The sequence below is a fragment of the Xenopus tropicalis genome, chromosome 8, assembly GCF_000004195.4.
Source record: "Xenopus tropicalis strain Nigerian chromosome 8, UCB_Xtro_10.0, whole genome shotgun sequence".
Lineage (NCBI taxonomy): Eukaryota > Metazoa > Chordata > Amphibia > Anura > Pipidae > Xenopus > Xenopus tropicalis.
This window is the reverse complement of record NC_030684.2, coordinates 95,671,742-95,693,245: the sequence shown is the minus strand read 5'-3', so window position 1 is coordinate 95,693,245 and position 21,504 is coordinate 95,671,742. Positions and strand designations below refer to the sequence as shown.

At 38.6% G+C, this 21,504-nt stretch overlaps 1 protein-coding gene across 2 annotated transcripts; it reads left to right on the top strand.

Annotated features, from left to right (window-relative positions):
• The first annotated feature begins 401 nt into the window (after window positions 1–401).
• ptger2 (prostaglandin E receptor 2) lies at window positions 402–19,824 on the top strand. Of its 2 annotated transcripts, XM_031891550.1 has the most exons (3): window positions 402–1,626; window positions 5,147–5,251; window positions 18,340–19,824. In XM_031891550.1, exons 1-3 carry the CDS (start codon window positions 817–819, stop codon window positions 18,646–18,648), a joined length of 1,224 nt encoding a protein of 407 aa, XP_031747410.1. In that variant the 5' UTR covers window positions 402–816; the 3' UTR covers window positions 18,649–19,824. The 2 variants fall into 2 exon arrangements, with proteins under 2 accessions (XP_031747410.1, XP_002936949.1); XM_002936903.5 differs by lacking the exon at window positions 5,147–5,251 and having other exon boundaries at window positions 407–1,626.
• Window positions 19,825–21,504: the final 1,680 nt, after the last annotated feature.

Here is a 21,504-nt window from a genome sequence, read left to right as displayed (position 1 = left end):
TAATGTTGCTTTGCCAAGCCTAGGCTAGTGAACAATTTTTATTGACATTTTATTCAGAAGTTCTTTATAAATGAGGCGAAGCCATGAAATACTGTCGGACGGGTTTTAGTAATTTAGTAGCCACGTTAGTAAATCAGCTATTGGGCTCACATAATAGCAGCGACCCACGGAGGCAGGTAAGGCTCCTTTACTAGGAGCTGACTATTTGCTCCCCACGCATATGGGACAAACAATATGGGGCAGGTTATGCAGTTGCGTAATTGTGCGTATTTACTTAATGCACTCCCAGAAGGCAAAATTCTATTTTCTTAGTAACTAGAGTAGATGCCATGCAGTTATGTAAGAAGTGACAAGGGGCATGACAGGGACTCAGCATTTCATCCTAAAGGTGTTTTAAGCGCCACCAGCCAACAGCACCGGCACTTGGGGCTCATACAGACTAGCGGAGTTAGTAGCAGTAGTGCCAACCCCGAGTTCCCTTGCCCATCCCGGTGTCCCACGGCTCCCAGCAGCATGAGCGGGCAATCGGACCGTACCATGTAGCCCGGGGGGGGCAGGGGGGCAGCGGGCCAGAGGCTGACAGACCAAAGCAGAGCTCGGAGCTGCCGCGCTGAATGAACGCCATGTGAATATTGGGCGGAGTGAGAGGCGCTGATGTCAGAGCTTCCCCACGTTGTGACTCCCTGTGCTAAGTAGGCAGAAGCCACAAGCAAGTGGGTGCTGTGGGCGCGGAGTCCCTGTCATGAGCCTGGGCAGAGAGGAGCACCGGACTGGGGGCGGTTGAAGTTTGGCCGCTTTTTGGGGGCGTGCGGGAGAATGAGGGGCAACTCGAGTGACTTGTGTGAGTCCCAGTTACACCTAAACCCTGGGGTGAGTCCAACCCACAGCGCTATGATGTTCTCTCTCGGGGTACTGGGCAACCTCATCGCTTTGGTGCTGCTGGAACATCGCAGGAGGGGGATCAGGGGGAAGATCTCTCTCTTCCACATCCTGGCCACTGGGCTGGTCATCACTGACCTGATGGGGACCTGCATGCTTAGCCCTGTAGTTTTGTCAGCTTACTCCAGCAACCTGACCCTCAAAGCTTTGGGGGGCAGTGATAATTTCATTGTCTGCCACTATTTTGCCTTTGCCATGACTTTCTTCAGCCTGGCTACTATGCTGGTCCTATTCGCCATGGCATTGGAGAGGGCAATGGCCATTGGGCACCCTTACTTCTATGAGAAGTTTATCAGTAAGCGCTGTGGTCTTGTTATGTTCCCTGTAATATACTCCTTCTGCATCTTCTTCTGCCTCTTCCCAGCCATGGGGGCCGGGGAATACATCCAGTACTGCCCTGGCACCTGGTGCTTCATCAACATGAGAGGGCAGCACATAGATGGGTCCACCAGCAATGTCTACTCCACTCTTTATGCCACCCTCCTGCTCATAGTGATTATTGCAGTGCTGACCTGCAACTTCATAGTCATCATCAGCCTGGTGAGGATGCACAAGCGCCAAAAATCAAGACTTGGCTCTCTCATGGTAACCAAGAAAGAAAGGATGTCCATGTCTGAGGAGATAGATCATCTTATTCTTCTGTCCCTGATGACTATTATATTCTTTATCTGCTCTGTGCCTTTCACAGTAAGTTTATGTGTTCTCTTTTTCTTTAAAACATGTATTATTCAGGGCAGGGATACTATTAATAATTTATTGATATAAAGCAGTGCTAAATCTACACAGTACATGACACACGTTTTTGAGGCATTGGAAGTCTCAGCACCAAAGAGCTTTAAGTCATAGAACAGTTCTCTGGGCACAAGTGACTTGCCCAAGGCCATATTAAGTCGGCCCAGGAATAAAACCTAGCTGTTGTATGTCCTCACTTGCATTGTTACTGAGAAAACTATTTGAAGCATGTGATAAAAACATTCTGCCTCATTGTTATGCACCTGTTATTACATTGTAACTCCATAGAAAACTGAAAATATAATTTGTGCAAATGAGATTGGTTCTTGAAGAAAATGCTGCTCACCTCTATACACACCTGGAGAAATTGAAAACTTGCAAAACCTGTTTCATGGAAATAGTTCATAAAAGAAAGTTAGCGTTTTATGTTATATTAAGAAAAGAAGCCTGTTTCTTTTTTTAGTTTTTCAGTTAGTTAACTTTTTTATGACTATATCTAGTTTGGAACAAAATCTTATACCTGATTACAAGGGTTCCAGGGGCCCTAGTAACCAGCTACCACTTTGGATAAAGGCTATCGTAGAGATAAAAGAAAGCTACATTTTTGTTTTTGTTTTAAAGAATAACACAAAACTTTCAGCCCTAGTGACCCCAGCAAGCAGATGGCATTTCGAGTTTTATGTTGGACAAATGCACAATAAAAAAAACTACTTTGTGTGTATGGCCAACATTACGGAGAGCGCAATACGCACATTTAGAAAGAGGAAAATAATTTCCCACAGCATGGTGGAAATTTGCATAATTTTCTATTACGTATTTGTAATCATTGCTGCCAATCACAGACGTGTAAGGGCTTGTTAACTGAAGTGATTTAGTCGGTCGGACTGATGCCTGTACTTTGGTCCCTATCATGATGTTTGGGAACCCTGAGATGTTCTTACTAGTCATGGTCACATAGCTCATTTCTACCCATACTCCTCAAAGCTGATAGAAAGGAACAGCTGGAATAAATAATCATTTTCCAGTCCCTTCTATAGATTTTATGTTATTTCCATTTGTTTTCCCAAGAATGCACTCCTGCATTATTTAGTAAACATTTTTCTTTAAACGAATTGAAACCAATATAAACAAGTGGACTCAGCCATGAGAATGGAGAACCTTGCTTCAGCGATGGCCAAAGCAGCATTGCCTGTGTATCTGCATACCCCATTGTGAGTGCCAAACAAGGGCAAAGTAGTAGTCACTTGTTTCCCCTAAGTAATTGCACATGTCTCTAGGCAGTATATATGGAAATATCACAAGCTGTGTCTGTATATAAAGTACATTCCAGATTCTCATCACTGTGGGTGCTGAAGTCAAAGGTTAAGCCATAAGTAAGCTGTTCATAATAATTCAGACGCATCTGAATGTAGAGCATGGGAAGAGCAGACATTTACAACTTGTCATTATAAACAGGAAACCATTAGGTCCTCTTGCACAGAGAGTCTTTCCTATGCCTGTGTGTTTTATGACCCATATTGTCATATTGGTTTGTGCAATAATTTTAAATGATGAATATATATTGAACAGTTGGTGGAGTATCGCTATTATACTGAATCATATTATATGTCATTTAATGTAAACAGGATTGCTATGTAACACTGCAAACAAGTAATAACATTCTACAAAAAGGCAAATTATGTAAACACTGGTGCTGACCCATACAGTGCCTACATTTTGCTGGACTATAAATCCTAGCATGCTCCAAAGCATTTAGAGCTGTAGTCCAGCAACATCAAGAAACATTTCTTCCTAAAGAATGAAAAAAAATCCTCCAATAAGAATCCTGCCTAGTCTGTGCAAGTCTAGCTCCTTGTTCTTTGTTCCTGCAAATGAAGCTGGAAGAATTAAAGACAGATTTCTATCAGGGAACAACAAAAAAGTCTGCTAGGCAGGATTATATTTTGCCTGTGTAGCTAAGTTTGGACCACCTATGTTAAAATGCTAGGGGGCACAGAAGAAGAGCTTTATGGAGGGTTTTCATCACCATTAAGAGGGTAATTATGGAATACTAATAGTCCTTTATCTGTTGCAGATAACTTGTATTTTGGTTAATGAGCACCATATTTGCAACCACCTAATTGGGAACAGAGGGCACCTTACATATCTAGGAGTACCCATCTGATCATTTGCTAATGCTGCATTTTGATCCTTCATGAATGGGATCTGAGGCATAGTAAATTGTTTAGCGGGCCACTAATCTCCCTGAAATGCCATCCCACCGGCTAGAATGTAAAGGCAACTTCGGGGTTCCCTAGTGGCACATGCACACTGTTGCTGCAAGCTGCTAGGAGCATGTATGGGCTCAATTACCCTTGTGAATAGCGTCAACACATGGCATCAGACTGGGATGTCCAGGGCCCCCACATTCCTTCAGGGGCCCCAGTGGTGAGCTGACACTCTAACCTGCCTCCTGCTAACACCATATGTATACTTCACCATGGGGGTTTGGCGGGAGCATGAATACTTTGCGGCAGGGGTCTTGTCTGGGGCAGCAGGGCACACAGGGTTTTTTACCAGTATACTGCCAGTCCAGTCTGACTACGGACACACACTTAATTTGGCATCCTTTCTAGTGCTTGGAACATGCCTGAGTCTTTATGCCTTTGTAAATACATACCTCCCAAAATATGAAAAAAGGAAAGAGGGACCAAAAGAAATGCATGTAGCGCGGCAAAATTATTTTGGCCATGTCCATTTCTGTGACCACACCCTCTAAATACCACTCCCATTTTACTAAATTTGACAGGTTATTTAATGTTTGAACACATTTCTGGGGGTTTTGGGGCCTTTTTATGTGTTATTACAGTTTTGCTAAAAAAGGTGAAATAACACTTTCAGCTGCACGTCTCAGTTCCCCCAAGAGACCTGTTTAGCTTATTAGTTACAATTGTATCTAAGTACAGGTGTAGCTTGTTGAGTTTTTGGGCTCTCTGCCAAAAGTTAATTTTTAATTAAGTTTGAGAAACATTGTATCTTAAGATGGCCATACACCAACCGATTCTAGCTGCCGATATCGGTCCCTTAGACCGATTTAGCTGTGTAGGGGTACTAACAATGGGCCTGCCTGACCGATATCTGGCCTGAAATTGGGCAGAATTCGATGGGGCAGATTAAAAATTTTAGTTGGATCGGGAACCGCATCGGCTCGTTGATGCGGACCCCGAACCGACTTTGCATATACCCGTCATTATAATTCGATCATTTGGCCCCAGGGCCAAACAACCTAATTAGTCTGGATTCTCCCAATATCGCCCACCCGTAGGTGGGGGATATTGGGAGAAGATCCGCTTGCTTGGCGACATGACCAAGTGGGCGGATCTGAAGGTGTATGGCCACCTAAAGTGCAGGTGTAGCTTGTTATGATTTCTGGGCTCTCTGCCAAAAGCTACCTATTTAATTAAGTTTGAGAAACATTGTAATTTTTTGCATTCAGTGCAGGAGCTCAAAGGGAAATGAGGGACTTTTCAGTAAGAATCCAGGACTGTGGGCCAAGCTGATAAAAGAGGGACTGTCCCGTGAAAATGAATTTACACAAGAGGTATGAAGTTATGCACATGTCTTGTCAGTCACTACACTGATAGCCGGGAGCATTGCTGTCCTTGTTTGATCTGTCTCCATGACATTATGGGCGCCACTTCAGAGTGGCTTATGACACAGCATGCACTGTGGAACATACAATATTTTATAATACTCACTGAACATGGTATATCAAATAACATATAAAAGTATAAAAGTACAAGTTCTTCATAGGATATATTAACTATATCTCCCTGCCTGAAGAAAGGTGGTTTGTGTCCTGAAAGATAACAAATATACAGTATTTCTTGGCTGTATTTTAGGGCAAAATAACAAGCTTTAGTTGCTTCATCTTCCTGATTAAACCCAGTGAGATGAGTGCGTATGACTGATACAGCTTCCTGCTATTTGCTGTCACCAAGCAGACTGCATGTGTTTTGTGAGTTCCCATAAGTCTTGTTTCTTTTGCTAATTGTATGAGAAAATCCTTTGCACTTTCTTGTCAAATATGCAGAGCTGCACTACTGAGTCACTTCTCAGTTTCCTTTGTCACGGTATGTATGTATCATGTGACGTGTATCGGCGGCTGACACACTTGCGTTGTTTTTATCCCTGTAGCTGTGGTTTTCTCGCTTTTCTCCCAGATAACAGTTATCGTCCTGCCTCAGTATAGGGGAGTAAACATATTTATGAATATTTTGAAGTATTTAGTGATTGGGTTTGCGATATTGGTACTAAATGAGATAATCAGCAGTTATTACCACAATTAGTATGTGCACAGAAACCTTGTTTAATTGTTACTATATTGTATAGTGCAGTGCTTTTGTCTTAGGTACTGTGTGAGCAGCCGTTTGGGTACCTCTAGCTGTCTCTTAAATGCTGTGCTAATTGAGTAGCTCTGCATCGTTTAGGGAAAAGAGTGTGAGGTGGGCAGTACCAAGTTATCCAGCTGCTTGGAACAACCTTGAAGCACCTAAGTAGTCCCAAAAGCTCACATTTTATAATCTATTTATTTAGCTAATCAAAGGTATCACCTACTGTATATTTTCTGGTTTCAATCTATGGCTATCATGGTATGGAACAACTACTGCTATGGAACAACCTTGGTTCACTTCTTTTTTGACTCTGAAAGCAGGGCCAAGCATCACTATTCCCAGAACTTGTATTTGATACCTCCTTTTTAACTGGCAGGATTGCTATTTCTCACAAGGTGGTCTTTTGCCTCTAAAGAGTTGCGCATTCTCTTTCTGTCTCTCTTTTCTTCCCCGGCCTAATGCCTAATAAAAGAAAACATAATTCTAAGCAACTTTCCAATATCAATTTATAAAAAATAAAACACCAAAATAAGATAATAAAATATAATGTACTGCTGCTCTGCACTGGATAACACTAGCCTCAGAAAGACTACTGTATTTTATATGAGCAAGCTGCTGTGTAGTTATGGGGGCAGCTATTAAAGTTGAAATAGGGCTAAATGGCACAGGTTTCATAGAAGATAAAAGACAAGCACTGCAGAATCGTATTGTATTCTGCAGAGCTTATTTGTTATCTGCTATGTAACCTGTGCCTTTTTCTACTTTTTAAGCTTTAAATGGCTGCCCCCATGGCTACACAGCAGCTTGTTTATATAAACTATAGTAGTCTTTCTGAAGCCAACACACAGTTTTTATCAGTGAAGGGAAGTAGTACATTATATTTTAATTAATCAGATGGAGCTTTGTAGGGTGGTTTCTTACCTGGTCTAATAACTTAAACATCCAAGTTCTGGTTCTGGCCGACATTTATTGATGAGGTCTTCTAATTCAGGGCTCTAAAACAACTCGCCGCCATTATATTTATTAGTAGATACACTTTTTCATGTAATCTTCACATCTATGCCATATACTACTGGCATTTCATATTGCTTGTTCCTAGCTTTTAACTGTAATTTTATGATGAACAATTTGCGGGTCCCACGATTCCAAGTGTTGTTCTACACTCACACAGCAGATTTTCATGCTTTGATCAAAACCCCAAGGTTTCCATGTGTACATTTAAATAAAAATACATGCCATTACTGATAACTTTTCCCCTATTGTGTCTGCACAAATCACTATTGTGTTTAAGTAAAAAAAACTGCTACTTGAATTAGTGGCCAGGGGTTGGGAAGTGATATATTCAATGAATTTGTTATAAATAGAGTTATATAGCCATTTCATGCATTAGATAGCCCTGGCAGCCAAGGTGTTAAAATAAAGACTACAAAAGAAATAGCTTGGTAGAATGAATGTTTATGACCAAATTGTCCTAGTGATCCAAATCAGAATCTGTTCAGGGATTATGAGATTGGAATCAGCGACAACCAGGGCCCCTGTAATCCATTAGTAGACTACTGCCAGATCTGTGTGTTTAGGAGTCAATTTGCACCTACATGTGGTTTTTGTGGCCAAATGGGGCACAGATGTGGTTTTTTATTGTACACGTGTAGTATAGAAGCCAGCAGAATCAACATAATGTATTTACCACCAGCAAGTTAGACAGTGCTTTACAATCATTTTATGACAAAGAGGACCTTACAAACAACAAATAAATATCCTAATATAACTTTTAGCTTTTATGTAAAAATTCAGTTGGAATTCTGGCTGATTCTCAACATTAGCTGCTATCCACTGCAGAGAAGGGGAAAAATATCAGTGTAAGGTTCCCCAAGTTCCCTTTTAATAAGCATATGCATCCCTAAGATCCAGTGTTTTGCCTTTACTTCCTTGTAAACTGTGCTGTCCCAGCCTTTCACTTGATACATTTTAGAAAAAATCTCTACCTAAGTCCCACACCTCTTCTTTATTTATATTTTCACATAAAGAATATTTTAATATTTTAAAATACAAATGACTTACTTTTGTTTGAGAAGGTAACTGTGTAACTACCACCTCTGTATGGCCTCTTTGATTGTATAATAAACTGAACATGGCTCTATACAGTTATCTACTGCAGCATTTATTTCCTGAATGGTTCTGCACTTTCCTTCCTGAGAGGCATATGAATAGGTATTACAGTCTTTCCCTAACTCTCTTGCATGTATCACTAAAGAGATGCTTAAAGGGGTTCTCTCATGAGAAAACATGTTGTTTACAAAATGCATCAGTTAATAGTGCAGAATCCTGCATTAAAATACATTTTTCAAAAGAGCAAACAAATTTAATTTTAAAATCTGATGTGGGGATAAACATATTCTTAGTTTCCCAGGTGCCCTAAGCCATGCAATAAGAAGGTAACAAGATCACAGCTTCCTGACACCTGCATTGTTCCATGCCCCACCTGGTGGTAGATTTGAAAACACTAAAGTCTGGCCAGGACTCCTCCAGTTACACTGAGAAGGAGAAACAATACATTATCTGAAAGCATGCCTAATTTTGGTGATCAAAAACAGTTAGCCCAAATCAAACAAATTGCCCTTATTCCATATAAGTTATAGGGAAGTCACACAGCCATGCTTAGCTACAAGCAGGGTTTATTTTAGTAAGCATTCAATAAGCATTGCAGCCACTGTGCCACACACAAATCTTTCCACTTAGCAACTGTTATGCTTCTGCCCACATAATCTATATAACTGTTCCCTTGCATGTCTTAACTGTGTTTATCTTTTAGTACTTGCATTCCAACAATCTCAGCAACACCGATGCCACAGGCAGTTACATATATAAAATGATATATAAATTATTAAATAGTACTAATTAAATTATTACTAATTAGAGTGGCATCATATACTGTAATCAGTGCATATAGGTACTTTTTAGGTGAATGATACATTTTTAGCACTGGCCTGCTGTTTAGTATCGTTGACAGATTTGACAAAGCATTGTGGTTTTTAAACTGAGAATATACAGTCAAGGCAAATAGCAAGTTTATTTAGCCCACATTAGGTGGCATCAAGGTTTTAATGACTATTCTGATGACTTTGCTGGTGCTTGTATGTATTTTATTCAGCAGAAAATACCTGAGTAAATAGGATATGCATCACTGCTCATTGGCGCCATGATTTTCCATGATATGCTGAATTCTTTTACCTTATCACAGTGCAGATCACCAAGCCATATCTTGCTTCCTGTTGATGTGGATTGAAAGGAAAGGAGCAGTGTAATACAAGGGTGTACTCAGCATATACAGTGATCCAATCCCAGCCCACATATTTACTTTTATAGTTGCTTTCCCCATCTCTGGCTTTTGGTTTTGAGGTTATACCTCCCCTCACATCAGTGTTACTTTAATAAAAGGGCAAACATGGCATATACCTAGGGTCCATAAAGACGTGTACTCTGTGTATACACAGAGTACACGCCTTTATGGACCCTGGGCATAAGAGAAAAAGAACCGCACCTCAAGGGAACTTCTCAAACAAAAAAGTGTTTTATTTACAAACATTCCAATGTTTCGAGCACCAGCTGTGCTCTTCCTCAGGGACAAACAACAGACTGCCACCCTACCAAACACTTAAATACTCAGAAATTGGGCCAAAAGACCACTGTAACCATGGAAACCCCTGAACACAGACAACACTGTGACCCAGCAAGCAAAAAGCACTTACTTATAGTGACCAGTCATGAGGAAAAGTGCAAACATGCAAAGTTCCAACAGTAACCATTGTTAGAATGTTAATGTAAAATAATAAAAGTGAAAGTATGTTAAGATCCAAATACAGTGTAACCAACATTGTCAGTACTAATAAGGAGTTGATGCTATTTGTGGAAAGCACAGTTGAAACCAGACCATACCATATCTGAAAAACAAGATCATAGAACTTAGGTTAATCAGAGAACCGCCATGCCCAAAAAATCACAGCATGCTACAGGCCACCCCCGCCAGGTGTAAACTCACAAAAAATCATCATATGGAGCAAAGTGGCGTGATCACCTTACCAATGACTGTGTTTAGAGGTAGCATACTGTACAGCTTGCCCATGAGTAAAGAATGACTAAGTTAAAAGATAACATCAACTGGCACGGTATAGCTGGCAGGCAGTGTAACCCATAGGATATTAAGGCAGCTAGCCTGCATCTATTATAATAAAGGGATGGTGGATCGTACAGGGCTTGCCCAAGCTGTAGCTTAACTACAACTCCCCATTTAGTTGGCAAACTAAGCTGCTACTAAATATTCAATCCTCCTCCCTAGCGGAAGTAATTCATGTAAAATCTTGGTATCAGTGCCACTATGCACAGTAGAGTACTCTAAGTTGCCCAAAAAGGTATAGTTACATTATAAGGAAGATATATCTCTGCCGCATAATGACACAGAACCGGCCATGCTTGGAGTTAAATTGATCCAGATACATATAGCGACTGCCATAGAGTTAGAGGGTGACACTGAAAGACCAACCAACCAGCCCCCCCACTGAGGGAGCTGAGTGGCCATAGAGAGTACAGAGATGTCACTTAAGATGTGGCTTCCCCACAATGGATTGCAACACACAACGGTTAAGGAAGAGTCTCCAGCTCCTATATACAAACTCCATTAGACACATGATTAGTCAACACAGAGAGGTACACTAATGTAAACAAACAGATATGATAAGAACCACTTTTCTCTGGCTTTCCCATACATCTGACATATGGCATCAGGGCATGAAAGGGTATGACCTTCAGTAATTAGTCTCTTAGTAACCTAGAACCTAAACCCTCACAGGTCTAAGTCCTCTTGACCCCAAATAATCAAAGTCTAATATAGTACCATTATATAATCTGTATAATCATATAAACAATCACATCCAATAAAAATAGGTGGAACAACTCATTCAAGCCACAAATGGCTGCCGTGTCCAATATAAATATCCATTTATACTCCAACTTCAAAAGGTAAAAGTTTCTGTTACCACCCCCTTCTGGGGAGGGAGGACATGATCAATGAATTGTGGAAGCGAATGTTTGGCTGTCAGATAATGCTTTGCTATGGGTTGGTCAACTGTACCTGCATTTAAGACGGAAGGGAAAAGCACACCGGTGGTTGTCCATTCTTTCTCTATGTGGTAACCGCTTTGCCAACTGGCAAGGCCACAAGGGTACCTTTATTGTGTGTATTATACTTTTTGGTTACTGGCACCCAGCTATAAGGGAGTACAGCTTTCAGATATCAGATTCTTTCCCTCTCTTTCTCTCTCTGTCTGTCTCTCTCTCTCTATATATATATATATATATACAGTATGTGTTATGAAGATATTAAAAGTCACCTCTGAGTTTCATGACCGGCTTTTATAATGTTTTGGAACTCCTCGGTGATTACAGCATTCTTTCCAATAACAAAGAAAATGAATCACAGATCCTCGCTTGCATATTTGCATACTGTACAAAGACGGTTAAAAATAAAACTCATGTTTTCCAATTTTTCAGCCCATTCTAAATCTTGAAGTGATCTTGGAACTATGCTACATCTCATGCAGTTACGATCATTCACTGTACTCATCTTGTACTCTCTTCTATTGCTGGGAGGAGATGAGATAAAGATGATTATTGCACATTATAATGAAGATTCATATTCTACTTACTGTATTTAAAAAGGCAATTACTTTCAGTGCTTTCCACTACTTAAACTGTGTACTCCCAAACATTAACTACACTGCCCCAGGAGGGTTCAAAAGGTATTTTTGCCCTTTTGCTTTACTCCTTATACTTTACTACTTTACTCCTACCAGTGGAGAGCTTACTTTTAATTTATACAGAATGTAAATGATGCCTCTTCTCAAGATAAAACATCTTTAGTTAAAATACTTTCACTTTCACTTTTTAGATATTTTCCTTTCTGCTTGCTAAACTCTTGGCCTAGTTAGACAGAGGATATGTGTGGGTTGTATGTACAAAGAACAAACATACTTATAATGGGAGAGAAGGCACACACATCAATAAAAGTCTGTACTTTGCTTTCAGATAAAACATCTTTACAGGTAGACAAGAATAACTGGCATGTCTATGCAAATGCATCATTTTATTTTTTAGGTCATGGTCCCTATTTCTGTTTATCTAAAATAACCTGTTTTGAATACCTTAGCCTGAGGCCAGGTTGCACAACATTCTCTCATGAAAATGCACAATTTGGACACTGCACCAGCAACAAATTTTTAATTTTAGCATATATATTGTTGCTAGTGTCCAATGTACCCAAGCAACCAGGCAGCCATGTGAACGGAAGACTGGAAGATGAATAGGAGAGGGCCTGAATAGAAACATAAGTAATAAAAAGTATAAATAACAATAAAATTGAAGCCTCCCAAAGTAATAGTTTGTTGTCTACTGGGGTCAATGGACCCTTATTCTGGAAATCTGGACAGAGGCAAAGATGACAAATAATTCTAAATACAAAAAAAAAGTTAAAAAAGAAAAAAAGAGTTCCTAAGAATAGAATAGAATATTCTCTAAAATAATACAAATTATTTTAGAGGTTAACTCTCCCATTAATGATTATTTTTTCTTTATTTATATGTTTGTGATTTATTAAAGAAAAATGACAAAAAATTGCATTAAAAAAACTGACTAACAAAATCTTCTGGGTTTCTATTTCAGTCAGGGGGAATTATCCCATTTCAAGCAAATTATTTTATTTTTCTTCTGGTTTATAAAAACAGTCAAGATTTTCAGTCAAATTGAAAATGAATGTAACAATGTGATTTTTGTTTGTGTAACATTTGTTCTGTGACAAAACACTACTACTATATATATATTTTTTTTTTTTTTTTTTTTAAATATAGGCTAGTGCTTGAAAATAAAAACTCTGTTGCCGAAAATTTGAATGTTATTGCATTTTTTCTCTTGAAACTTTATAAATCTGCCCTTTAGTGATTGATATAAAAAAAGTTGTTTATATATAGATTAAATTGTTGGCACAAGTGTAATGAATGGGTATGTGTGCAAGGTACAAACTGAGTAAGCTTTATCAGAAAGGTCTATGTCAGTGGTTCTCAAGCTGTGGGTTGGGACCCCGTTTGGGGGTCGAACGACCCTTTCACAGGGGTCGCCTAATACCATCGGAAAACACATATTTCCAATGGTCTTAGGAATAATTTTATGGTTGGGGGTCACCACAACAAAAGGAATTGTATTAAAGGGTTGCAGCATTAGGAAGGTTGAGAACCACTGGTCTATGTAAATACAGCCATAAGCACTCACAGTGAGTCCTCTATCAAAAAAAACACAGGATTTCTTGTCTCCTTTTTTGGGAACATGTTCTTTGGTATCAGACTTCTCATTTAGGGCTCCTTCAGGTTTGGGGCTTGAGTCTGCTCAGTTCTCTCCTCTCTTCCTCTCCCCCACCCTTCTCATGCTCCCCCCTCCCATAAGAATGCATAAGAACTCACCTTCCCCACCCATAAGAATGTGTGATCTGAGCTCCGAACGGCTATAACTGCAGCAGGAAGCAAACAAGACCAAGATAAAATGGTAGCTGCTATCAGAGGGAGCTTTTAGAGCTCTTTATTCAGGTATAGTAAAGCTTTCTGCTGAATAAATATAGCGTTGTAGGTGGCACTAATGTGGCAAATCTATTGGCAGTAAAATGCCAAAATGATTTCCTTTCTCCTTTAAGATAGCTAATACCCAATAACATTTCTGTGGCTTCATGACCCATTAAAAACTGTGGGTTCATTAATAATCTTCCACATGTAACCCCCCCTCACAAAAGAAGCCTCATTGAAAACTTTAATACCCACCAAACCCGTTGTTCAAGGGTTAATAGTAAGGCTGCAGCATCCCTTTAATCATATAGGATTCCTCCTACTCTAACCAACTTGGCCCCCTCCCTTATTTACTTTGGCTCTTGGCTAATTGAGCATGCTCACCCTCCAGTCTAGCAGCCAATGTAGATATGGCACTGCTGGTTTCCATAGAAACTCTTCTCTAGCTGTGCACTAGGCTAGAGGAACATGTTTTTTCTCCTAACCTCCTCTCCTGAGCTCAGTTTAGCCATTAAAGGTCACAATCCAAACAGGACTTTTTATCAAAGTAAGTTCTGCCGGTGGGAGGCTGCATTTTTCATTGCATGAACTTTACAGCATGCATGTGCTTTTTGCAGTAAATGTCACTGAAGATGTGTGAGAGCAAAAATGGCCACTGGGTGAAAGCTGCTATTTGTTTTAGGAAAATGTGATGGAATCTGTCAAGGGATATATGCAATACAAATAATGTAGTTTAGATGTGGGAGATATGCTCACCTTATAAACATGGTAGGAAAATGTGAGGTTTACATGTCCTTTAAGACAGGGTTTTTCAGACATTTTGGGCTCAAGCCCACCTCTAGCCACCTATAGTGACCTTTATAGGATCTTAACTAATATGCAGATGTGGGGCCCCATACACTCCCTGTTTTTAGGAAATATATTCATTAAGCTGCAGTGCCTTTATCAGTAAGATTAGTGAAGATGATAAGGGGGAAGGCTTAAAGGGATACTGTCATGATTTTTTACGGTGTACTTTTTATTTCTAAATTACACTGATTACATAGCAAATAATTCACTCTACCATTTAAAATGTTATTCTTGAACCAACAAATGTATTTTTTTAGTTGGAATATTGGTGTGTAGGCACAATCTCAGTGCATTGTGCCTGGGTCTGAGCTTTCAGAAGGAGTCAGCGCTACACATTAGAACTGCTTTCAGGTAACTTATTGTTTTTCCTACTCCCATGTAACTGGAGGAGTCCCAAGCCGGACTTGGATTTCTTACTACTGAGTGCTATTCTGAAATCTACTGGGAGCTGCTATCTTGCTCCCTTCCCATTGTTCTGCTGATCGGCTGCTGGGAGGGGGGTGAAATCACTCCAACTTGAAGCTCAGCAGTAAAGTGTGACTGAAATTTATCAGAGCACAGGTCATATGGCTGTGGCACCCTGGGAAATTTAAAAATTAAATATAAAAAAAATCTGTGTTTTTGAAAAATGATATTTCAATGCAGGATTCTGCTGGAGAAGCTTTATTCACTGATATTATAAAAAAAAAAATGTTTTCCCGTGAGAGTATTCCTTTAAGTTCCTCTTAAAACATAGTAGCCTATTAACTTAAGCCTTTGCACAGCAATTGATTAGTGTCCCATAATGCTTTTTTTCTACAAAGGACCCATTAAAAGGTGCCATATCCTTAATTTTCTAGGACTTGTACAGAACCAAAGGGGAATCAGTTCTGTGAAGTTGAGACATTTTAAAGTGGCAGTATGATGCAAGGTTTGTTTTACTGCTACTAATCTTACATTCAGGCTCCCTTCTACTTCCCTTCCAGGCTGTAATTCACTGCGAGTGTCAGTGACTCTGAGCACGTAGCAGTTTCGTGCAAAACAAGAAGTGCAGAACCATAAGGTTCATTACAAAAGCAACAGCAAGTAAAGTTGTTGGTGGTACCGACTGCACTCCATTTCAACCACGGCACAGTGGTCTGAACCGTCTGTGCATTGTGCATTAGTAAAACCAAATAATTAGCGCTGCTGTAAATCTCCTTAAAAACCATGACTCATTCTGCCAAGGTTCACTCACTGTGTAGATTTCTGTAGGCGTTGCAATTTCATCAGTTGTGTAAAAATGCAAAAGCTTTTGTAATCCAGCAAATTAACCTCAGGCTATCTTCAGTAAAGTATACAGAAGTTACTTAAACACGTCATCTCTTTTTTTGTTAGTAAATCTTATGTTCACAAACATGATTCATGCTACAGTTTTTAATGCCCTTGTGCATCTTATGCCAAGTTCCTGCTTTCTGAGCCTGTAGGGAATGATATTGTGCTCTCTGTATAGGTCAGAGGTCCCCAACCTTTTTTACCCGTGAGCCGCATCCAAATGTAAAAAGAGTTGGGGAAAAACACAAGAATAAAAAAAGTTCCTGGGGTGCCAAATATGAGCTGTTATTGGATATTTGATAGACCCCATTTGGACTGTCAACTTACAGGAGGTTCTTTTTTATAGTACCCAGGGTTTTTATGCAACCAAAACTTGCCTCCAAGCCAGGAATTTAAAGATAATCACCTACTTTGGGGCCACTGGGAGCAACATCCAAGGGGTTGGTGAGCAACATGTTGCTCGCGAGCCACTGGTTGGGGATGACTGGTATAGGTATTATAGTTTGTTGCACTTCTGTTTTATCAGATCCATTTGCTTATAGGCTTGGGAGGGGGACAATATAACTTGATGTGGAGGGAAACCCAAATTTTTGTTTGCCGGGGGGGAAGTGAAGAAACACCACTGGTATTACCCCTCCGATACTGTCACTCATTTGCTTAGCTTCAGTATGACTAGTTTCCACATTCTGTTTCCTGTGGTATAAATAAAAATATACATACATACTGAGGGGGGAGCATTTCTACAGACATAAATAGAACTATAAGAGGAGTTTCATTTTTTGCATGAAGCCCCTAGGTCATACAAAGGTGCTTTAAAGGAGAATGATGCCCTATTTTAAGCAGAGGATGCACATATTCTTCTGTATATTTTCAGTAAAAATGTTGTCATTATTTCTCCTGCAAGGGAAGCCTTATTTCATTCCACTTGATGATTACTTATATGAACTGCCAAGCTATTCTTTTAAAAAAATAACTTGGAAGTCTCCATTATTGATTCCAAATAATTACTACTTTACAATGGCAAAATTAGGAACACTAGATTGGCTGTGTTATAAACATACTGTAGATCTTAATACTTACAAAATGAAAATGCTTTTTTGTTTTTGTTTTAACAAAGAAGATATTATTATTATTTTCCTTTATTTATATTGCACCAATATATTCAACTGTGCTTTACAGAGATTATATATATATCATTCCACATCAGCCCCTGCCCCAGTAGAGCTTTCAATCTAAGGTCCCTATCACATTTACACACACTATGGTCAGTTTTATAAAGAGCTAGTTACGCTACATGTATGATCTGGGAGGTAAGTGGAATACCCAGAGAAACCCAGTTAGATACAGGGACCATAAAAATTCCTTACAGAGAACAAAAGTTTTTTATGGCCATGGCATCCATTTGGCGAGACTGCAGGGATACTAATACATCATGATATGGTCAGACATCGCAATGTATACTAAGGAACAAAACACAAAGTATTAACCATAGTTGTCAAATGTTTGCTTTTAAGGTTAGGTAAATGGCCCTGAATTTGCAGAACAGGAAAGGACAGATCTTTATGTACTTGGGTGAGTGCACTAATGAACTTGGAATGGATTGAAGCAGTTATTTACTATGTCAACAAACAAACGTTGGTTGATGTTTTTAAAGTTATTAATTATTTATTAATTATAATTAATATTATTTATTTATTAGTTATTAATTATTTACTTTAACCATAACATTAGCGTTGCAAACTTTTTTATTTTACTTGAACTGGATCATCCTGCTATGATCTATTTGATCAGCTACGTATTCTGCCAAGTTGTTTTAGTGGTCAGTACACTTAGCCCAGGAGACCTAATGATCTGTGCCAGGGATGGAGAACCCTATATGTGTATATACCCTAAAATGTGTTTCACTTCATTGAAAGTTACTGCTCACTAGAAATTACAAACATATTGATTCCTTTAATTGTCCTTTTATATTATATAAATGTGACCATTCTACTGCCAGCAAAGGGGTTTAAGGTTTTAACTGTTCTCCAGTTATATAAAATATACTCTGCATTGGTAAAAACAGTTTTAACTGTTACAGAAAGATCCCTTATCCGGAAAGCCCCAGGTCCCGAGCATTCTGGATAATAAGTCCTATACCTGTACTGATGGTGTATTTCCCCTGCCTTTGCTACAAGTCTAGGGCTTTTGCACCCAAGGCTACTTAGCAACTGACCAGGCATAATTACTCTTTTACGTTACCATGTGCTGGTACAGATACCTGTTTAATTGCACTGAATGAATTCATGTTATTTTATGTGCCATCGCTTTGTATCTCTGTATTCAATGTTTTACCTTAGAAGACTAACATAATATTTCACATGTTATTCCCTGTTTTGATTAACCTTTAGCAAGTGAGACAATTATCATATATATAGATATATATATACAGTATAGACTATATAGACTATGGACAATCTGAAACTGACATTGCAGTAGATAAATTGCCATGCGATCAGCTTTCTTTCATTCACTGCACAATAAAATCATCTTTGTCTTTTTTTTTTTTGCAGGTCCAAGTATACATGAATAGGTTCTGTCCGGATTGCCATAATGACGACAGGGACCTTCTGGCTCTAAGATTTCTTTCATTCAATTCAATTATTGACCCCTGGGTCTTTACCATTTTAAGGCCACCTGTTCTTAGGCTTATGCGTTATGTTTTGTGCTGTCAGAAGACATTCAAAATTAAAGAAATTGCAAAGTCTCCATCTTTGACCAGTCGACTATCAAATACTAAACTGACCAACGTGGACATAAAATATGGAAGTGCTCAGAAGCCTGATGGCCATAATCAAATTCCTCATGGAGAGAATACTTAAGGGAAGAACTTTGTCCTACTGGATTTATTACCACTAAGATTGAATGTGGCCATTTGGCTGTGTTTTGGTTTCAGGCAAGGCACATGTAATGGGCAGGTGTATTGCCCTAGGTTTATAGAACAGAAGAACAAAGCTAATATTACTGGTTGTATCATTCAATATTAATATGTTTTGGTTAATCCCAGTCATGATGGGCCTCTTACAGATCTTATTGTAATGATAAAGCTGCCAGAGCTTTACTATATCATTGGATTCCATTGTGCTCAAGTAGAGACTTAGATACAGTTTCAGGCCTTGCAGCATTTCTTAAGAACCACTAATAGGTCACCCATTTGATACCATTTCTCGAAGAGAGATATATTTATATGCGCCAATGTCACCCTGCTCTCAATATTACAGAGCCGAATTGATTTTAGTGGTGAGTCCCTGGAATCCTTGATGGATATCAGCACACACTGTAATGTAAACATGTTTGTTATCAGAGTGATCCAGCACATGTTTACACAGAGATGAGCTAGTTCATAAGCAGGCTTGCTCTCTTCGTGTGAGATATTTTGCAAACCAAAATATTTGTTGGATGTTCTTGTAGTAGAAGAGCTAGGACATCTAGCAATGGCATTAGCAATTTACAGAAGGATGGACAAGCAGACAAACACTTTATTTTAAATCAGTGAAGATTCAGTTGCATAGGGAAATGGAAATATCAACACTCAAATGTATATTTCCTTAAATAAAATTGACAATGAACTAATATTCTATCTTATAAGGGCAATATACACCAATATTCATTAAAGCAGTCTATTATTTTAGTTAATATAATGATAATTGCTGTACAAAACAGCACCGAACAAATACATTGATCCCACCCCTGTAGATTCCGAGACAGTTGTGGAAGGAGGAAAAGTTATATAAGGCATCAGATCATTTTTTAAGGTTAAAACCAAGGGAATGCCTCCTTATCTGTAAGCTTGAGTCAAAGGTGAAATTATACAGAACTCATTAAATGAATATTGCATATTTCAGGGGGTGAAGACAGTAAATGAAACTCAATAATTTGCCCTTTATATTATAAAAACAATGAAGGCAGAACATTTTTTCAATACATGTCCTATTTATCTGATAAAAAGTAAAATGTGTGTGTATATATGTATATAATACAGAAAAACCATGAATATACTGTAAATTATATGCTATTATATAAAAGGTGCTTAGTGATGTCATCAGTTATAATTGTTGCTCAGTGATGTAAACTCTGTCACATGACTCACTGAAACTTGGGTAATATAATGTATAATGTACCCCGTGTTGAAAAATACACATGAAGTCATCTCGGAGTTCCATGACCTGTATAAAATCATTCGGCCTTCGGCCATGCTTTTATATTGTCATGAAACTCCTCTGTGACTTATAATATTTTACAACAGGTGGTGGTTTATTCATATTATACAAACTCATTGGTACTACACTATGCATACTCAGGGAAAATGTGTATAAACGCTAAAACAGATCAGGGCATTTTATGCACAAACATGAAATCAAGTTGGCCTTAACAATGTAAAAGTATACATATTTGATTTACTGGCATGACCTGTGTCGTTAAAGTAACCAATTAAGGTTACATTGTTATTGTACTAAAAAGTAGGTTATAACATTTACATCTGCCCCTCTCTATAGGAGGGACATATGTATAGTAGCAAGGGCAATAGTAACCTTGGTTAAAAATACATAGCAACTAGACACATCTTTGCTTTCATTCAGTTAATCAAGTTACACTGAATCTGTGAAAGCTAACTGACCATTGGTTGCTAGACCAACTTTTTACATTACAGACACAGACATTATAAATCTTTTTTTGTAAAGGGCTGTTTTATCATCAGTTTATTCTGAATAAGAGTTCTTAGTACAGGGGAACAGTTGAGCTGGAACTTTTATGGTATTTCTCTAGAATGTGAGAAAATATTAAATACGTTTTTTTACAGTAAATGGTCCCTGAGCAATAACTGCACCTTTCCACAGCTCAAAAAAGCTGTTCACCTTGGATGTAATCAGAGCCATAAGGACCACAAATAAACAAACAGGAACATCCCCGAACAGGTCCATGGGTGCAGCTGTACCTGTAAAAAGACAAATTACAAGTTAAATTAGGTTACCAAAAAAATGTCATATACTGTATGTGCATGTGTACATGTATGTAGGTATGTATGTATGTATAACTTTATTTATAAAGCGCCACAAGGGTACGCAGCGCTGTACAGTCTTACAGAATACAAAATTACACACAGGGAGGACAAGTGATATAATAAATAAATACAATAAATACATATATGTATATATATATATAAGTGCCATGTGGTATGAGACACAGTAGGAAGGAGGTCCCTGCCCCGTAGAGCTTACAATCTGAGTGGTACATACTGACTAACTGGCCAAAATGGGCATTTTGCAAAACTAAGGCTTAATCACTTTTGCCTTTTACCCTGATTATTACTGTACAAATCATTTAAAGCACTTAGATACAAATGAATTTCACCTTTTGTAGCAGATATAAATAAGCTGTAGCTGTATTGAATTAATCAATTAAAGTGACATTGTAAGTTCCATTTTATTATTATCATCAATAATAAAATAGCTTTATTTATTTGTATAGTTGCTTAAATTGCAGTAAAGTATAGTTTCATGGTTACATAAGTAAAAGAAAGTACACAATCAATGAAAAGTGCTATTGTTTTCTTGCTCCAGTTGCTACCCACTTGCTATGCTGATGTACACAGTAGAAACCCTAAGGAGTATATAACAACACATTTTACAAAAATGATCTTATTGTTTAAAACCACTAACTACATGTTTGCATCTTAA

Excerpts from the sequence above, each read along its gene's own strand:
- ptger2 (XM_031891550.1), top strand. The coding sequence starts at position 817 with ATGAGGGGCAACTCGAGTGACTTGTGTGAGTCCCAGTTACACCTAAAC. Across the intron at positions 1,627-5,146 it reads TCTGCTCTGTGCCTTTCACA|TGCAGGAGCTCAAAGGGAAA; the intron begins GTAAGTTTATGT and ends TTTTGCATTCAG. Across the intron at positions 5,252-18,339 it reads AAAATGAATTTACACAAGAG|GTCCAAGTATACATGAATAG; the intron begins GTATGAAGTTAT and ends TTTTTTTTGCAG.